Source organism: Oncorhynchus tshawytscha, linkage group LG04 (assembly GCF_018296145.1).
Source record: "Oncorhynchus tshawytscha isolate Ot180627B linkage group LG04, Otsh_v2.0, whole genome shotgun sequence".
In the NCBI taxonomy this organism is placed as follows: Eukaryota; Metazoa; Chordata; class Actinopteri; order Salmoniformes; family Salmonidae; genus Oncorhynchus; species Oncorhynchus tshawytscha.
In genome coordinates, this window is record NC_056432.1 from 63,507,868 (window position 1) to 63,525,658 (window position 17,791).

At 45.9% G+C, this 17,791-nt stretch overlaps 1 protein-coding gene and 1 long non-coding RNA gene across 3 annotated transcripts in view; both read right to left on the reverse strand.

The window, feature by feature from the left end:
- Positions 1-5,346, reverse strand: part of LOC112237099 (golgin subfamily A member 6-like protein 22) — a 123,294-nt gene extending 117,948 nt beyond the window's left edge. The window contains exons 1-4 of one of the 2 annotated variants that reach the window (XM_042321042.1): positions 5,281-5,346; positions 2,224-2,307; positions 1,315-1,467; positions 17-91 (exon numbers count right to left, since the gene is read on the reverse strand). In XM_042321042.1, coding sequence (XP_042176976.1) covers positions 17-36 — 20 coding nt within the window. In that variant the 5' untranslated portion in view covers positions 37-91; positions 1,315-1,467; positions 2,224-2,307; positions 5,281-5,346. Of the gene's footprint in view, positions 1-16; positions 92-1,314; positions 2,308-5,280 lie in introns of both variants that reach the window. The other variant, XM_042321043.1, reaches the window with a different exon arrangement.
- Positions 5,347-5,369: 23 nt separating this feature from the next.
- The window catches only part of LOC121846377, a 37,710-nt gene continuing 25,288 nt past the window's right edge, over positions 5,370-17,791 (reverse strand). The window contains exons 2-4 of the long non-coding RNA XR_006083280.1: positions 8,787-8,867; positions 7,811-7,987; positions 5,370-5,427 (exon numbers count right to left, since the gene is read on the reverse strand). This is a non-coding gene — a long non-coding RNA (uncharacterized LOC121846377). The remainder of the gene's footprint in view (positions 5,428-7,810; positions 7,988-8,786; positions 8,868-17,791) is intronic.

A 17,791-nucleotide genomic window follows, 5' to 3' on the forward strand; every position in this document is an offset into this window, starting at 1 on the left:
ACATGGGCCTGCGTACCTGCTGATTAACACAGCCATGCTGGCTCTTCAGACTGGACACCGTGGCTTGGAACTTCTGGGTCTGCTCCTCAGCCTGGAGAGAGATGGGGGGGAGGATGAGAGATAGGGGAGAGGGAGGAAAAGAGAGGAGGTCAAAAACATGCAGTTTGAGCTCATAAAGGAGCTAGAGGTGAGATAGACATTGATAGAGAGGGTATTGATTAAAGTGATTAATCCTAACATGGAAAAAGTCAATTCTGAAACCCACTGCATACTCTGAGGGACTGTTGGTGTGAACCTGGACATGGTTCTCTGGCTGTACACAGAGTCCATCATAGCAAATGAGGATGAACAAAAGCAGTGGATGGAGTTTTAAAAATAATTTTCTGTCTGGGACAGGGTTGTGGGCATGTACACTTCCACATACATGTGCTGTCTCCCTGTGGATCGTCTCATTGAGGCGTCTCTCTCTCTTTCTCTCCCTCCCTACTCTTTACTTCTCTCATGTCTGGGAGCAGTAATCTGTTCCTGAGCCAGCACTGCTGGGATTAAGCAGTGATAGGATATATGCGTCATTAAAGCAGAGAGCACAGAGACGGAGACAAGAGAGACAAAATCAACAAAGGTGACATGGAGAGAAAGCAGACAAATAACGCAGGCAGGCAGGCAGACAGACAGACAGACAGACTTCCATAGCCTCCTGTGAATAGTAATACAGCAGCAGTGAGGCAGCTTCATTTCCATGTGAGGAGCATGGCTGGCATGGCATCAGGTGGATTAATGCTGCTGTCCTGGAGAGCTGTAATGGATGCCTGGGCAGAGGAGCTGGGGCTCAGGGTGGACTCAAACCCCACTACTAAAGGTTACAGGGAAATGCAGAGAAATTACAGTGGGAGAGCCTGCAGAGTGCAGAGGCCCAGGAAAATGACTAATTGTGTTCAGATAAAGGCTCTGGCCGTATGCTGAGCACTAGAGGAAATGTGCCGGACTTCCACCACCTCACATGGAGAGGCTAGATCAGCGGGAGGCTTTTGAACAAGGTTCTGAGCCACGGCAAACACAATTCCAGCTTCTTCAACATGAGCATAGCTGCCTTTACCATGGCATGTACTCTAGGAGTAATCCAGTATACCCAATAAGCACTGACATCAAGTATCTTACTGTGGGTGAGATGGTAAGACTAGAACTGAAGTAGACTCACTGAGCATAACAGTCAGGTCAACATGACATTATCTTATATAGTGGTAGAGCCTGTGTGTCTGTATGTTTCTATCTGTACAGCTGGGTTGATGGTGATTCATAGCATGGTGGTCTCACCCTCCTCCAGGCTTCCCTTGGTCTCTGGGGAGGGGTCTCTGTCAGCTCCCCCTCCAGGTCCACACACCTCTGCTCGGCCTGGGCACACTCTGTGTCCTCTCTGACCCTGGCAGAGCTCTGCAGAGAACACACCACCACTGCCAGTCTTTCCACCTGCAGGGTCCGCACACACACACACACACACACACACACACACATCACTGTAAGGTTATTGCAACATTAGGTCACAGCTCCATCTTCTCCCAGTGGGACAGTAGGCTGGCCCGTCTCATTGTGACCCCTCACTAATACTGGAGGGAAATCCATGGCAATCAGGTAAGAGTGGCTCTCATTTCCCTCTCATTATACATCCTCATTCCCAGCACTAACAGAGCCCATATCCACCAAGCCCCTGAGCCATGTCTATGTTTAACTCATCCATAGTCCCCAAGTCCCAGGGGAGAGCACAGTTCCCTGAGTGGGAATCTCTGTCTGTCTGTCTGCCCAGGTTAATGGAGAAGGAGTGGGTCTCTGAGAGGAAGAGACCATGGAAAGACACAATCGCATGTACACACACACACACACACACATGTGCACACTCACATTATGTAGGCATGGATATGAGCAGACTCTCAATGGTAAAAAACAACATCTTACAGAGACATAACAGGCAGAGACTCCAGAGTATACAGTAATGTGAATGTGAGCATCAAGGTCTCCATTGTCAACAGAGATGGACATAGTTTATGGAGGTCACCAAATCTGTGGAGAGATTTTTGTTACGGCGGACAATATGAATCCGGGTGTGAATCAGCGTGTATTGTTGCTGATGATGGACTTTGGGTTATGAAAGTGTTTCCACTGGAGTGTGTGTATTGTATTAGCGGTGGACTCCAGTCACTGTGAACCACGACAGGCACCCAGTCTGACCTCGGCTCCCTGCTCCCGCTTATATCCCATGAGCGCCTCATTTTCTCCCTCCACCTGCACAAGACGCCCTTTGACCTCAGCAAGCTAGGGAGACAAAAGAGACATGATGTCAGAGAGGGAGGAATACTACAGTACTGCAGCGTAAACGAGGTCTACTTGTCTCTGAACAAACACTGGAATACGGTAAATATATATCCACACTATTCAATGTCTATTCAATACAGCATTTCATTATTTCTTACAGTAACACAGCTGTTACCAAAGCTTCTGTAGAAACTGCAAGAGTGAAATCATATGTGGCGAAAGTAAATTGTTAGTGTCATTATATAGCCTAATTAGCCTACTCCTGTCTACACAGAAATAAATAGGCTACTACACCAGAAAGCGCAATTTGACTACAGGGGATCATTCGATTCTTTAAATCGCATTTCATACAGTCGGAAGTGCCCGCAATTTGGGCAACGCGCGTTCAATTCCAAATAGATGACTGTTGAGTTGAGACTGTCATTGAAAAGTAGAGAAGCCCAGCCAGGCATATCGCAATATTTCAAAATACAATTGCGGGAAAACATAGTTCGGAAAGCAAATGGCTATTGCTGTAAAGAGAAGACAATGAAAACACTCTAATCTGTCTTTTAGTTATCTAAATTGTCTGTCACACCCTGATCTGTTTCACCTGTCCTTGTGCTTGTCTCCACCCCCTCCAGGTGTCACCCATCTTCCCCATTATCCCCTGGGTATTTATACCTGTGTTTTCTGTCTGTCTGTGCAGTCTGTGTGGTTTTGTCAAGTCAACCAGCGCGTTACTCTGCGGTCCTGCTTGTTCCGTTTCTCTGTTTTTGCCAGTCCTCCCGGTTTTGACCCTTGCCTGCCTTGACCCGCCTGCCTGACCATATTGCCTGCTCTGACCTCGAGCCTGCCTGCCACTCTGTACCTCCTGGACTCCATTCTCTTGCCTGCCACTTGGATACTAATAAATATCATAGACTCAAACCATCTGCCTCCCGTGTCTGCATCTGGGCCTCGCCCTGTGTCCTTATATTGTCATTGAGCGAACAGTAACCTATCTCATTGGCACCAGCAGAGAGCATCGACCATATCCCCGTGGTGAGTGTGCATATTCACTCTTTATCATTGCTGGCTCGGTGCCACCTGAAAGTTTGTTATTCCCTCCCCCAGTTTAGCTGGACGTCATATTGTATTTGCGTCTCCCCTTCTCATAGGCCTATTATATGTATCAGACAACGTCATTTTTATTGATCTGTTTGCATTTTTACGGTCAAAATGTGTTTCCCCAAACTTAACTCGAGCGCCGCCTATGAGTGAACTTCTTTCAGGTTAGGCAGAAGCTTGTATGACTAATATAGACAGGGACCAGAGTCACCGCATTCAAATCTACTCAAAGGAGAAAGGACAGTGACACGTCATTATAGAGAGTAGAAAATGGCCTTTAAATTAAAGGTGGGCGACACAGCGGTGATAATGACTATGGAGGGGCTGGAATGAAACACATAGGGAGTTAGGACAGGATAGGACAAGACAGTTGATTAGTTCATCATTAATGGACACTGATAGCACATGGAGGAAATAGGCTGGTGGTAACTTTAGCATTATGCCCAATTGGTGTCCAGAGCACTTGGATCTTAATACACAGCATCCATTAATTGGACATATCTGATGTAACCATCAGATCTAGCCATGACTGTACAGTTACAGGAGGCTACAGAATATAATTATGCTATGAAGGAAAAGAAACTGACTCGTTCCTTTCATTCTATATAGATAGAAGGGGGAGATAAAGGCAGAGAGCTCAGGGAATGGTGCGGTCATTGATAGAGTGACAAGTGAGAATGAGATCTTTCATCAGGCATGTAGAGCAGATAGCTGCTGTGGGTCCCTCCAGCTCAAGGCAGAGAGTCTGCCTAGATACCTAGCGACAGGTGACACAGGCGCTGACAGACAGCATTAGCTCTGAATCTGATTGGTTTGCAGTTTTATCCAGGAGAAGCAGTGCGGCTTGGCTCGGTTGTGTTTCGGAGGACGTACGGCTCTTGACCTTCGCCTCTCCCGAGTCCGTACGGGAGTTGCAGCGATGGGACAAGACTGTAACTACCAATTGGATATCACAAAATTGGGGAGAAAAAGGGCTAAAAAAAGTATCTAACTACTGTATAAACTACTGTATATTTATGGATGTCTATTTTTCAACATGTCTGTCTGGTCTGCCTTATTGTGTGCATGTCTGTCTGGTCTGCCTTATTGTGTGCATGTCTGTCTGGTCTGCCTTATTGTCTGTCTGTCTGTCTGTCCCCCCAGTTCTCTGTAGTAAACAACATAGTCATCCTGCTCTGAATCATGTTTCCTGGCCTCTGCCAGTTAGACAGGAGAGAGGTGGTCTGGGCCAGAGGCAGACACAGACACAGAGAGGGCCAGCTGCTCAGCACATGTTCCCAAGCCACGACCCAGCATCAGAAAGCACAACTGTACTAATGGAACCAATACAGGGCTGTCCCGCTATGGCACTTGGGTCCATAGGACAGGATGTTGTGCCTCCATCAACGTGGAGGATTATCGCCCATTATGCTGCTATTGGATCATTGTGCAGATTTAACCTAGGCCTACGTACCCTGACTATATAGTTTTGCTAGAAAGTGAGAAATCTTCAAGTTTCTAAAGGATGAGTTATTTTATGGTCAACAGATAAGCTCCTCTATAAGATGACGCAGTTTCACAGTTTAACTAAATAAAATCCATCAATATGAATACCAGGCTACTTTACATTCGGCAACATATGCTTATGATGCTTTCTATACAAAACACATTTAAATGATAAAGACACAAAAGTGGACACGACCTGTATGATGAGTTAGTCTACATTTTTCAAGCACATTTGGATTAGATTCCTGGGGGTAAATTGGTTGGTTCTTGACCATGCACTAGTGAACAGACACTGAACACACACGTTCAAAGAACTGTAGACACAAAGCATCAAGGCTGAACAAGAGCTAACAGGGAAAGGAGGCCTGAGAAGCCTGAGACTGGCAGTGAGTTCTCTACCTGAGTGTGGAGCTCCTCTGCCTGCTGTGTCTGGGTCTGCAGGTCCCTCTGCTGCTGCTCTCTTCGGCTGTGTCCCCTCTGGAGCTCCAGTTAGCTCTCCTGTAGCTCCGTCTGCAGCTGAGAGATCCTCTGCCCATGGACATCCAGCTATCGAACCACAAAAGAAGGCAGGGCGGCAGAGGAGGAGAAAATCAATCCAGTACAAAGAGCCTCTCCTTTCGTCTTGACTCTGCCTGCCTGCTTGTCTATCTGAGACAGGGCTACATCATGGATCCCGGATCAGACCCACCAGCTGCCAAGTCCAGACACCCTGAGTCCCAGGACTGCTCTCCCAACACCAGCCCTGAGATTCGCTTGCCTCGGAGTAAGAAAGCGTCTGGATGAATTAAATAAGCGCAAAAAAATCTGACGAATACACTCTGCTGTATTGAAATGGCTGCCATTTATGCATTGTTCAAACCCAAAATGAGTACTGATGGTGAGAGATTGTCCAGTTCTTATTCTGAACAATAACAACGGGTCAATGATGGGTCAATAAAGTGTGGAATAATCACCATGGAACTAATCTAGTCTGATCTTAACTAATCAAATACCTTTTCAATTTCAACGGTATAATCCCGTAGATGCAGAGGTTTGCGTCAGTGAGTGTCAACACACACAATAACAGACTACATGTGTGTTTACATATAAATACTACAATGTTACTCATATGCAGTTAATGCATTGACAACCAACTGCTGAAGTGTCATTAAACGAAGAAAAAGGAAATAATCATTATAATACGAGCAACAGTAGAATTGATCATAGAATGTAAAACAACTTAGAACAGCATAACAACTAAAAACAACATTTTAAATCATTGTAATAATCACAGGACAGGACTCCTGAGAAACCATACAGTCTTAGCACCTTGTTTTCTATCTACAACCTAATATGTTTTTTCGGCTGTCCCCATAGGAGAACCCTTTGAAGGACCCTTTTTGGTTCCAGATAGAACCCTTTTTGGTTCCATAAAGAATATTTTCCACAGAGGGTTCTACCTGAAAAAGGCTTTTCCTATGTGGACAGCTGAATAACCCTTTTTTCACCTTTTTTTGTGTCTGGTGTTTTTACCATCAACATGTAACCAAACAAACTACTGGACCAGTGAGGGATCCCACTGATCCCGGTCTGACACCTGCTGAAGGCTGGCCAGTGGGCTGGCCCGGCACGCCAACACAGCACTAACTCTAATAAACTACCTCTAATTAACACAACACAGTCACCTGCTAAATCATATGAGAGAGAGAGGGAGGGAGGGAGGGAGGGAGGGAGGGAGGGAGGAGGGAAAGTAGGGAGAGTGGGATAAAACAAGAGAGAGGAGGGAAAGGAAAGACCCATGCAGGTACTGGTCCAGTTGGTCAGAGACAGAGACATAGTCTTGTTTCTGTGTGTGTGATGGTGGTAGCTCATCACAACAGCAGCAGCAGCGAGAGGAGGAGGAGGAAAGGAAAACAGACAAGATGGAGTCCCAGACGAGTCCCAGGACGACCCATTAATCAAACATCTGCATACAGGCTGAGAGATAATCCACAAATCCACCCAGAACAGGACCCTCGCGGGCGTTTCTCCCCTTCTTTCTCTGTTGAAAAGCATCATGGCTGCCTCCACCTATCTCCCTTTTGGAAAGCCTGATGAGGTGACTGCTGCTTATTCCTCAATTAGAAAGTAGCATTGATATAGGAATCGTTTCCACAGAATCCCACCGAAAACCTGGCTCATCCCTTTAGCTCTCTCTTTCTGTGTGCGATCCACGCCGATAACCCTGCTCTTGCTTTCTTTCCCTCACAATCGCTCCCTCTCTCTATTCTCCCCTCCTAAACTGATCAATACTTCATTTAAATCATGACATTAGCACACTACAACTGGAGAAAAACCGAGAGTAGGAAGGCAAATGCGCTTCGTATGTTAAGCGGATAACAGATAACAGTATATTTTTTGGGGGGTGAAGTTTAAATATCTGTTTTAACAGGAAGTAAAAACAAAAGGTAGAAATGTATGCAAGTGCGCGGGGCTGTAGCACCGTTTTGATTTGAGCTCCCGAGCCTCACACTGATCAATAGCACATTTAAATCCCAGACAGAGGAGCACTATCATCACATCAGAGGGAAAGAGAAACACGCTTTCCTAATTATCATGTCAAATAACCAACGCTGCAGATGCCCTAGTTAGACGGTGCTGATAGAGACATATTTCATATTTATTCAAGCAGAAATCTTTAATATTTTCCATTTGGACCTGAATGAGTAATACCGTTATATATATGCACTCTCACGCATTTATCTGTTCACGTAATTCACAATGAGCCCAATCAATAGTGCCCTGTCCACAGCCGGCTTCCTGGTCATATACGTCTGCGTAGGATCACATGATAAACTGTTCAGAATGACAAAACGAGCCCATCTGATTTCCTGCTGCTGATTGGAATAGCTGGCGCTGCAAATGACTGGCTAATCTTGGTGCTGGTCATTAATCCTAGCTGGATATTTACCTGAGCAGACTGGGAGTCGCGGGCCTGGTGGGAGAGCAGCACATCTCGCCGGAGCCTCTGGATGGTTGCGTCCCGACATGATAACTGGGGTGCAGCCAGCCCAACGGGTCAGGTTTTACCCATCCCGAACGTGGGTGAACAGAGGAGAGGAGCGAGGGGCAGAGTGTGAACCCAACACTAGGCGTGAGGTGGGACAGAGAGGCAAATGCCAGACGATCACTAGAGAACATGCACTTACATATAGCCTGGCGCCAATGTCAACCAATGAGCAATTAGACAGACAAGACTAACACTATTGATCGCGGGTTCTAGCTCTTTTTATCCAGGGCTAACTAGGCTGCCTGAGGTTGTGTGACGGCTGCTGTGGCTGCAGACTGGGAGGGGAGGGTGGGATGGAGGAAGGTAGAGGGCAACGGACAGGGTAGGGCAGGTCCTTCTCTCCCCAGGCCTTGAGCTCTGAGTTGGGGACTGGTCATTACCATTTAGCCTGCTATTGATCTGCCTGCTAAATAAGCCTGGACCCCATGCAGTCACACACAGCTACACACACACAATCCTAGAGAAGCATACTCAAATACACACACAATCCTAGAGACACATACTCAAATACACACACAATCCCAGAGACACATACTCAAAACACACACACAATCCCAGAGACACATACTCAAACACACACACAATCCCAGAGACACATACTCAAAACACACACACAATCCCAGAGACACATACTCAAACACACACACAATCCCAGAGACACCATGGCACGCACCACAATAACATTACTAGTAATTCATCAATAGTTAAGGGTCTGGTTTCCAATCAACAAATTATTTGACAACATCAGTACAATGGAAAGACTAGATTACTTCATTGTGTACATTGCATTTTGGTCGTGTTTGGGGGACACTGGGAAATAAAAAATGGGTGATTATTGCTACATGACAGTAGCTATTGACTTGATGGGTGTGACTACCTCAGTCTTCAGCAGTTCTCTGCCCCTCTGTTCTGTAAGATGTGGGACTGGACTGGATCCTGTCGGGTCAGTAGTACTCCCCTGAAAAATAATAAACAGAATATGGTTGTTGTGACTTGGGTTGTTCAATCCCTGAATGCTGAAAGTCATGGTATATCAGACCGTATACCACAGTTATGACAAATTATTTTTACTGCTCTAATTACATTGGTAACCAGTTTATAATAGCAATAAGGCACCTCTGGGTTTTGTGGTATATTGGCCATATTCCACACCCCCTCATTATTAAGCAATACGGCACAACACCAGTCCTACCATATCAGGACTGACAGACACTCAGTAGTACATGACAGACAGACAGAGAGACAGAGAGATAGACAGAGAGAGACAGACAGAAAGAGGGACAGACAGAGAGACAGAGAGATATACAGAGAGAGAGACAGAAAGAGGGACAGACAGAGAGACAGAGAGATATACAGAGAGAGAGACAGAAAGAGGGACAGACAGACAGAGAGAGAGAGAGATAGACAGAGAGAGACAGACAGACAGGCAGGCAGGCAGGCAGACAGACGGACGGACGGACGGACGGACGGACGGACAGACAGACAGACAGACAGACAGACAGACAGACAGACAGACAGACAGACAGACAGACAGACAGACAGACAGAGTGGTTTGGACAGCCAGTTGATGGCTGAGAAAGACGACAGTTAAACAGAGACAGAGAGTACTGCCTGGTGCTGGAAAACCCACCCTCCAGTCAGACCATGAGCAACCGGGAGACAGAGAGACAGAGAGATATACAGAGAGAGAGACAGAAAGAGGGACAGACAGACAGAGAGAGAGATAGACAGAGAGAGACAGACAGACAGGCAGGCAGGCAGGCAGGCAGGCAGGCAGGCAGGCAGACAGACAGACAGACAGACAGACAGACAGACAGACAGACAGACAGACAGACAGACAGACAGACAGACAGACAGACAGAGTGGTTTGGACAGCCAGTTGATGGCTGAGAAAGACGACAGTTAAACAGAGACAGAGAGTACTGCCTGGTGCTGGAAAACCCACCCTCCAGTCAGACCATGAGCAACCGGGAGACAAAGGTTAAGTTGAATTCATGAAAGCTGGCGGGGATCATGATAGGGACACCTGATCTGCTCTCCATGCCGGAGACGTTTGCCACCACATTAGCGTCTACAGTGTGGAGCCCAGTTAACTAATGCTGAGAGCGTTTAACCCTGTTTACAATGCACCCCCACCACCCACCCCACCACCCCACCCGGTTCTCAGCCTCCACTTCTACATCCTCAATTATATCCTAACCTCCAACTACCAAGGACATTCTCTCAGCTAGCACACAATCACGGGCCGTCGCCTTCAGAGACTCAGTGCATTAGATGTGAGGAAAGCACATTAGGACCTCTGCTATTTTACAAGAACGTGGAGAATCTGCTGTCCTTGGTCATTTATACACGACTGGCTGCTTTCACACAGATGAGATGGTACACACTATTTAGTATGAGCAGCGTGATGTTAGAGATGCATAGACATGTGGAAATGAGGAAATTAATGAACAACCAATCATACTGAAAAGGCAGTCAGTGTGTTGTTTCTCTTTTTCTTCCTGTGGCAAAGTGCTTTTTATCCAGTCCACCCTTTGGTGTGTGTCTGAAAATCAATCCTGATATTCCAAAGAGAGAGACAAAATAGTCTCTCAGAAGTGATTGCTCATTCCTCACAGCTTCAAACAGCACTGCATCAGAAGGACACCTTTAATATTCAGGCTTTTCACGTCACTCTAGGCTAAATCCCTAGCAACCACCATAGCAACACACTCTGAGTTGGACGTGAAATGCATGGCAAGTTCCCTCCTGCCACCAGGCAGAGACGGGGGTAAAGAGAAGAAAAAAGAGAGACGGATATGCCTCAAAGAGCTGAATTAAAGCATAAATGAGAAACAGACACACAGGAACAAACCAGACGAATACTCATATCAATAATCTCATGCATGTCTGTGTGACTCCTCGATAGCCACCTTTTATCAGAGGATACTCGTGTATCCAACCGCGGAAGAGTTTTGTAATCTGCCACACCACCTTCCTTTGAATCAGCTTTAAAAACAATATGCTACTTATTGTTTTATTTATAAAATGTATTGCACAACTAACTCAATTTGTTTTGATAACTTTACACATTTATCCACCCCTGTAAACGTAATTTGCCTATTGACGCATGAGTGGAGAAGGACCATCTCATTTCACACAAACGCATTTCAATCCACGTTCACTTTCCTCACCGACTCTCCTCGATTACCTTTGACCTTTGTCAAAAGGAGGCGAGAGAGGATGGAGGAGAGAGGACGTAGGAGATGAGGAAATGTAATTGACAAAAAGCCATAGGCTAGTTCAAATGTATTTTGCAGGTTCTCCTGCAAGGGACAACAACAGCATCTCTGTCTCATCTGGGCCGAGTTGGATCGCAAGTGTGTAAAATATATATATATATGTTTTATTGTCACATACATCGGATAGGTGCACTGAAATGTGTTGTTTTACGGGGGGTTAAGTGCCTAGCTCAAGGGCACATAGACAGATCACCTAGCCGGGTTGGGGATTCAAACCAGTGACCTTTCGGTTACTGGCCCAACCCTCTCTTAAACGCTAGTCTACCTGCCACCCCAGGTGTGTGTGCCATCAGGGTCATGCGTGGGTTGTGGGGGGCAAAGCAGATGTGCCGCCCCTGTCCACCTCCCGCATCCATAGACACTTCCTGTACTACAGTAATGACCTCTTAGTGAGCCTCTTCCAACAGAAATTTCAGCCCCCCCCGCATCTGGTTTCCTAGTCTCTGAGATTCTAGCTCTCAGAAGCTGATGAGTTCAGTCAAACTTCATTAAGTTTATAGCCGCAGCCCAGCGGTCCCTGGTGGCACTCTACACAGAACAAGCCCCTCGTCTGGCAGAGAGTGATGGGGCTGCTCTGCCTGAGAGAGGCCCTTTACTGCCTCAGCTCACAGGTGGAGGGGAGACTCTTTATCCCCCCGCCTCTGTCTATATCTATCTCAGTCCTCTCTGTCTGTCTCACCGCACTCCTCTCTGTCTCCCCCACTGCCCTCTCCGTCTCCCCCTCTCTCTGTCTCTATACATCTCATTCCTCTGCGTCACTCTCTGACGACCCCTCTCCGCCTCTCCCTTTCTCTCCCTCTATCTGTCTCTCTCACTACCCTCACTCCTTCTCAATCTTTCTCTCGATCTCTCCCAGTCTCCCTCCTTCTTATTCTCTCTGCCTTTCTCTCTTGGGGTCGCCTAGGTGAGGAGTCCACAGTACTGCTCATCATTCTCCACTTGGGCAGTAATACATGCAGGACAATAGTACATTTATAAATGTATTCATGGGTCTCCAGCAGCTGTCATGTCCACAGAGAGGAGAGTTGCTGATGCTCCTCCATACAGGAAGGACATACAACCAAATACTGACCAATATAAACCAACAGTCTTCCCGTTCCCCAAGACTTCATATTACCCAAACATGTGCAACAGCTTCACAGTCCACCACCTCAACTATTCCATCCGAACTGGGTAGAGGCTCACTGGGGAGGGAGAGGGGAGGAAGAAGATGGGCCAGAAAGCAAGAGGTGTCCCTTTAAAGGGCCCGGTGGGGAAAGGTAAACATGGGCCCATCCAGTGAGTATTTATTGCGAGTCGGGGCAGACACACACTCGCTTAGGTGCTCTGAGTAGCTATTAAACAAGTCTGGGGCTGACCTCTGGTTTTAAGCGGCCGTGTGTCTGACAGCGAAGGCTGCGAAGGCCGCCATAAATGGATTTCTTAAAGTTTCATTCAGGAAAATAAAAAAGGCTGTAGTGTGCAGGAGGGTGATTCAGAGGCAGGGCTGCGTGAGAGAACAGTGTTTCTATCCCACGCTGGGCTAGACTCGGCTGCCTGAGTGGTTCTCTCTCCACAATACAGAGGAATACTGGAGGAGCAGGAACCCAAGTAGAAACACGCTTTATCCAAATAGAATGCAAGAGCCGGGAAAGGGTTTCTGTAAAAAGTGTTTTTACTTCCTCTATTGTGAGCGGAGTGGAATAGAAAATGATCTGCCATGTGTGTGTATACCAGGCCATTAAAACACTACATCCCTCAAACACAAATGTCTGCAGCAGCTGCTCCGACCGAGAGGCTGCCTGCCTGTTCAATTCATTTTACCACAGAAACAATGTGACCATACTGCTGTAAAACTCACAGATAAAAAGCACTGTAAATTTAAATAAAAAATCTGAAAACACGCTTAGGCCAGTCCCTTTAACCTTTGAAGTAACAGAGGCTTTATGTGGGGAGAGGAGCTGAGGCTGGCTCAAAGGCAGGCCCTGAATCAGCTAAATTGAATGCAATGTTAAGTGCAATTAATGAACCCCACAAAGGAGGATTATGCTGACAGGATTATTCTGAACAACAATGCAGCACCCGCTGCCAATTACACACCACAGCAGGACCTCAGAGCTCCTCTTCTGCTGGACTGCAGATTAGCATTATGCACACACACGCAAATACACAACAACATAAACAGACACACACATCCAAATTACATACATTGGATTTGCTGAGCTGATTACCTGCTGTTTCAGTTTCTTTATCCTTCCTGCTACAGGTACCCTAACTCATGTTTACTAACTCTGTCATTTCAACTAAATCTATCCCATCTCTACTTCCTCCACCCCATCTCTAGTTTCTCTATCCTATATCTACTTCCTCCACCCTATCTCTACTTTCTCCACCCCATCTCTAGTTTCTCTATCCCATCTCTACTTCCTCCACCCCATCTGTACTTCCTCTACCCCATCTCTACTTTCTCCACCCCATCTCTAGTTTCTCTATCCCATCTCTACTTTCTCTATCCCATCTCTACTTCCTCCACCCCATCTCTAGTTTCTTTATCTTATCTCTACTTTCTCCACCCTATCTCTACTTTCTCCACCCCATCTCTAGTTTCTCTATCCCATCTCTACTTTCTCTATCCTATCTTTAATGTCTCCACCCCATCTCTAGTTTCTCTATCCCATCTCTACTTTCTCCACCCCATCTCTAGTTTCTCTATCCCATCTCTACTTTCTCTATCCTATCTTTAATGTCTCCACCCCATCTCTAGTTTCTCTATCCCATCTCTACTTTCTCCACTCCATCTCTAGTTTCTCTATCCCATCTCTAGTTTCTCCACCCCATCTCTAGATTCTCCACCCCATCTCTACTTTCTCCACCCCATCTCTACTTTCTCTATCCCATCTCTACTTCCTCCACCCCATCTCTAGTTTCTCTATCCCATCTCTACTTCCTCCACCCTATCTCTACTTCCTCCACCCCATCTCTAGTTTCTCTATCCCATCTCTACTTCCTCCACCCCATCTCTAGTTTCTCTATCCCATCTCTACTTCCTCCACCCCATCTGTACTTCCTCCACCCCATCTCTAGTTTCTCCATCCCATCTCTAGTTTCTCCACCCCATCTCTACTTTCTCCACCCCATCTCTACTTTCTCCACCCTATCTCTACTTTCTCTATCCCATCTCTACTTCCTCCACCCCATCTCTAGTTTCTCCACCCCATCTCTAGTTTCTCCACCCCATCTCTACTTTCTCCACCCTATCTCTACTTTCTCTATCCTATCTTTAATGTCTCCACCCCATCTCTAGTTTCTCTATCCCATCTCTACTTTCTCCACCCCATCTCTAGTTTCTCTATCCCATCTCTACTTTCTCTATCCTATCTTTAATGTCTCCACCCCATCTCTAGTTTCTCTATCCCATCTCTACTTTCTCCACTCCATCTCTAGTTTCTCTATCCCATCTCTAGTTTCTCCACCCCATCTCTAGATTCTCCACCCCATCTCTACTTTCTCCACCCCATCTCTACTTTCTCTATCCCATCTCTACTTCCTCCACCCCATCTCTAGTTTCTCTATCCCATCTCTACTTTCTCCACCCCATTACTAGTTTCTCTATCCCATCTCTACTTCCTCCACCCCATCTGTACTTCCTCCACCCCATCTCTAGTTTCTCCACCCCATCTCTACTTTCTCCACCCCATCTCTAGTTTCTCCACCCCATCTCTAGTTTCTCCACCCCATCTCTAGTTTCTCCACCCCATCTCTACTTTCTCCACCCTATCTCTACTTTCTCTATCCCATCTCTACTTCCTCCACCCCACCTCTAGTTTCTTTATCCTATCTTTACTTTCTCCACCCTATCTCTAGTTTCTCCACCTCATCTCTACTTTCTCCACCCCATCTCTACTTTCTCTATCCTATCTTTAATGTCTCCACCCCATCTCTACTTTCTCCACCCCATCTCTAGTTTCTCTATCCCATCTCTACTTTCTCTATCCTATCTTTAATGTCTCCACCCCATCTCTAGTTTCTCTATCCCATCTCTACTTTCTCTACCCCATCTCTACTTTCTCCACCCCATCTCTACTTTCTCCACCCCATCTCTACTTTCTCCACCCCATCTCTAGTTTCTCTATCCCATCTCTAGTTTCTCTATCCCATCTCTACTTTATCTATCCTATCTTTAATGTCTCCACCCCATCTCTAGTTTCTCTATCCCATCTCTAGTCTCTCCACTCCATCTCTAGTTTTTCTATCCCATCTCTAGTTTTTCTATCCCATCTCTAGTTTCTCTATCCCATCTCTAGTTTCTCTATCCCATCTCTAGTTTCTCTATCCCATCTCTAGTTTCTCTATCCCATCTTTATTTCCTCCACCCCATCTCTAGTTTCTCTATCCCATCTCTACTTTCTCTGTCCTATCTCTAATGTCTCCACCCCATCTCTATTTTCTCTATCCCATCTCTACTTTCTCCACCCCATCTCTAGGTTCTACAGTTGAAGTTGGAAGTTTACATACACCTTAGCCAAATACATTTAAACTCAGTTTTTCACAATTCCTGACATTTAATCCTAGTAAAAATCCCCTGTCTTAGGTCAGTTAGGATCACCACTTTATTTTAAGAATGTGAAATGTCAGAATAATAGTGGAGAGAATGATTTATTTCAGCTTCTATTTCTTTCATCACATTCCCAGTGGGTCAGAAGTTTACATACACTCAATTAGTATTTGGTACCATTGCCTTATTGTTTAACTTGGATCAAATGTTTTGGGTAGCCTTCCACAAGCTTCCCACAATACGTTGGGGGAATGTTGGCCCATTCCTCCTGACAGAGCTGGTGTAACGGAGTCAGGTTTGTAGGCCTCCTTGCTCGCACACGCCTTTTCAGTTCTGCCCACAAATTAACTATAGGATTGAGGTCAGGGCTTTGTGATGGCCACTCCAATACCGTGGCAATGTTGTCCTTAAGCCATTTTGCCACAACTTTGGAAGTATGCTTGGGGTCATTGTCTATTTGGAAGACCCATTTACTACCAAGCTTGAACTTGGCATCCTGACTGATGTCTTGAGATGTTGCTTCAATATACCCACATGCTTGTCCTCCTCGTGATGCCATCTATTTTGTCAGACCAGAGGACATTTCTCCAAAAAGTAAGATCTTTGTCCCCATGTGCAGTTGCAAACCGTAGTCTGGCTTTTCTATGGCAGTTTTGGAGCAGTGGCTTCTTCTATGCTAAGCGGCCTTTCAGGTTGTGTCGATATAGGACTCGTTTAGCTGTGGATATAGATACTTTTGTACCCGTTTCCTCCAGCATCTTCACAAGGTCCTTTGCTGTTGTTCTGGAATTGATTTGCACTTTTTGCACCAAAGTACGTTCATCTCTAGGAGACAGAACGCGTCTCCGTCCTGAGTGGTATGACGGCTGCGTGGTCCCATGGTGTTTATACTTGTGTACTATTGTTTATACAGATGAACGTGGTACCTTCAGGCGTTTGGAAATTGCTCCCAAGGATGAACAAGACTTGTGGAGGTCTACCTTTTTTTTCCTGATGTCTTGGCTGATTTCTTTTGATTTTCCCATGATGTCAAGCAAAGAGGCACAGAGTTTGAAGGCAGGCCTTGAAATACATCCACAGGTACACCTCCAATTGACTCAAATGATGTCAATTAGCCTATCAGAAGATTCTAAAGCCATGACATACTTTTCTGGAATTTTCCAAGCTGTTTAACCCACTGGAATTGTGACATGGTGAATTATAAGTGAAATAATCTGTCTGTAAACAATTGTTGGAAAAATTACTTGTGTCAAAGTAATGTCCTAACCGACTTCCCAAAACTATAGTTTGTTAACAAGACATTTGTGGAGTGGTTGAAAAACATTTGTGGAGTGGTGGAGTGGAGTGGTTGTGGAGTGGTTGAAAAACAAGTTTTAATGACCCCAACCTAAGTGTATGTAAACTTCCGACTTCAACTGTATATCCCATCTCTACTTCCTGTCCCACATATCTACTTCCTCTACCCCTCGTCTAGTTTCTCTCTCTCTACTATCTCTGACTAGCTCATCCGAAGCCTTCTGTCATTTAGAATACAGCGCCTGTAACTCAATCAGCCTCTTGAACTTTCTAAAATGCTGGAAACGTTGATCTTGCATCGCTGTTTGGTCTTAAGCTCCTGACAAGGATCTCAAACAGTCTGCAGTTGAATCAGAGCTGTCTGGCATTTCTCGGGGCAGTGCTAAATCAAATTAGCCAAAGCAATGTTAATTCCGAGCAGCATTTCATTAAAAAGGAATAGATAATCAGTGCCAAAGACTCCATGTCCTTCTGACTAATCTAATAATGCTGCGTTTGTTTGCTTTAATCATGTTTAATGATTAAGAGGCTAAGTCATGTAGACAGAGGGATCTCATAATCTGCCAGTCATGGCCGCCTCCCGATTTCCTGCCATTCGTCACAGCGTGGACGGCATTTCAACCTTCAGCAGAAAGAGAGAGAGAGCAGAGCCTTCGTGAGGTGCACCAGCACCAGCTCAGGGATGGCCAGAGCAGGTCTTCAGTGAACCAGGGGGGTTTCCAGGTATCACTTTACTTCACAGAGCTGCATTACTGAACTGGAGCCGCTGGG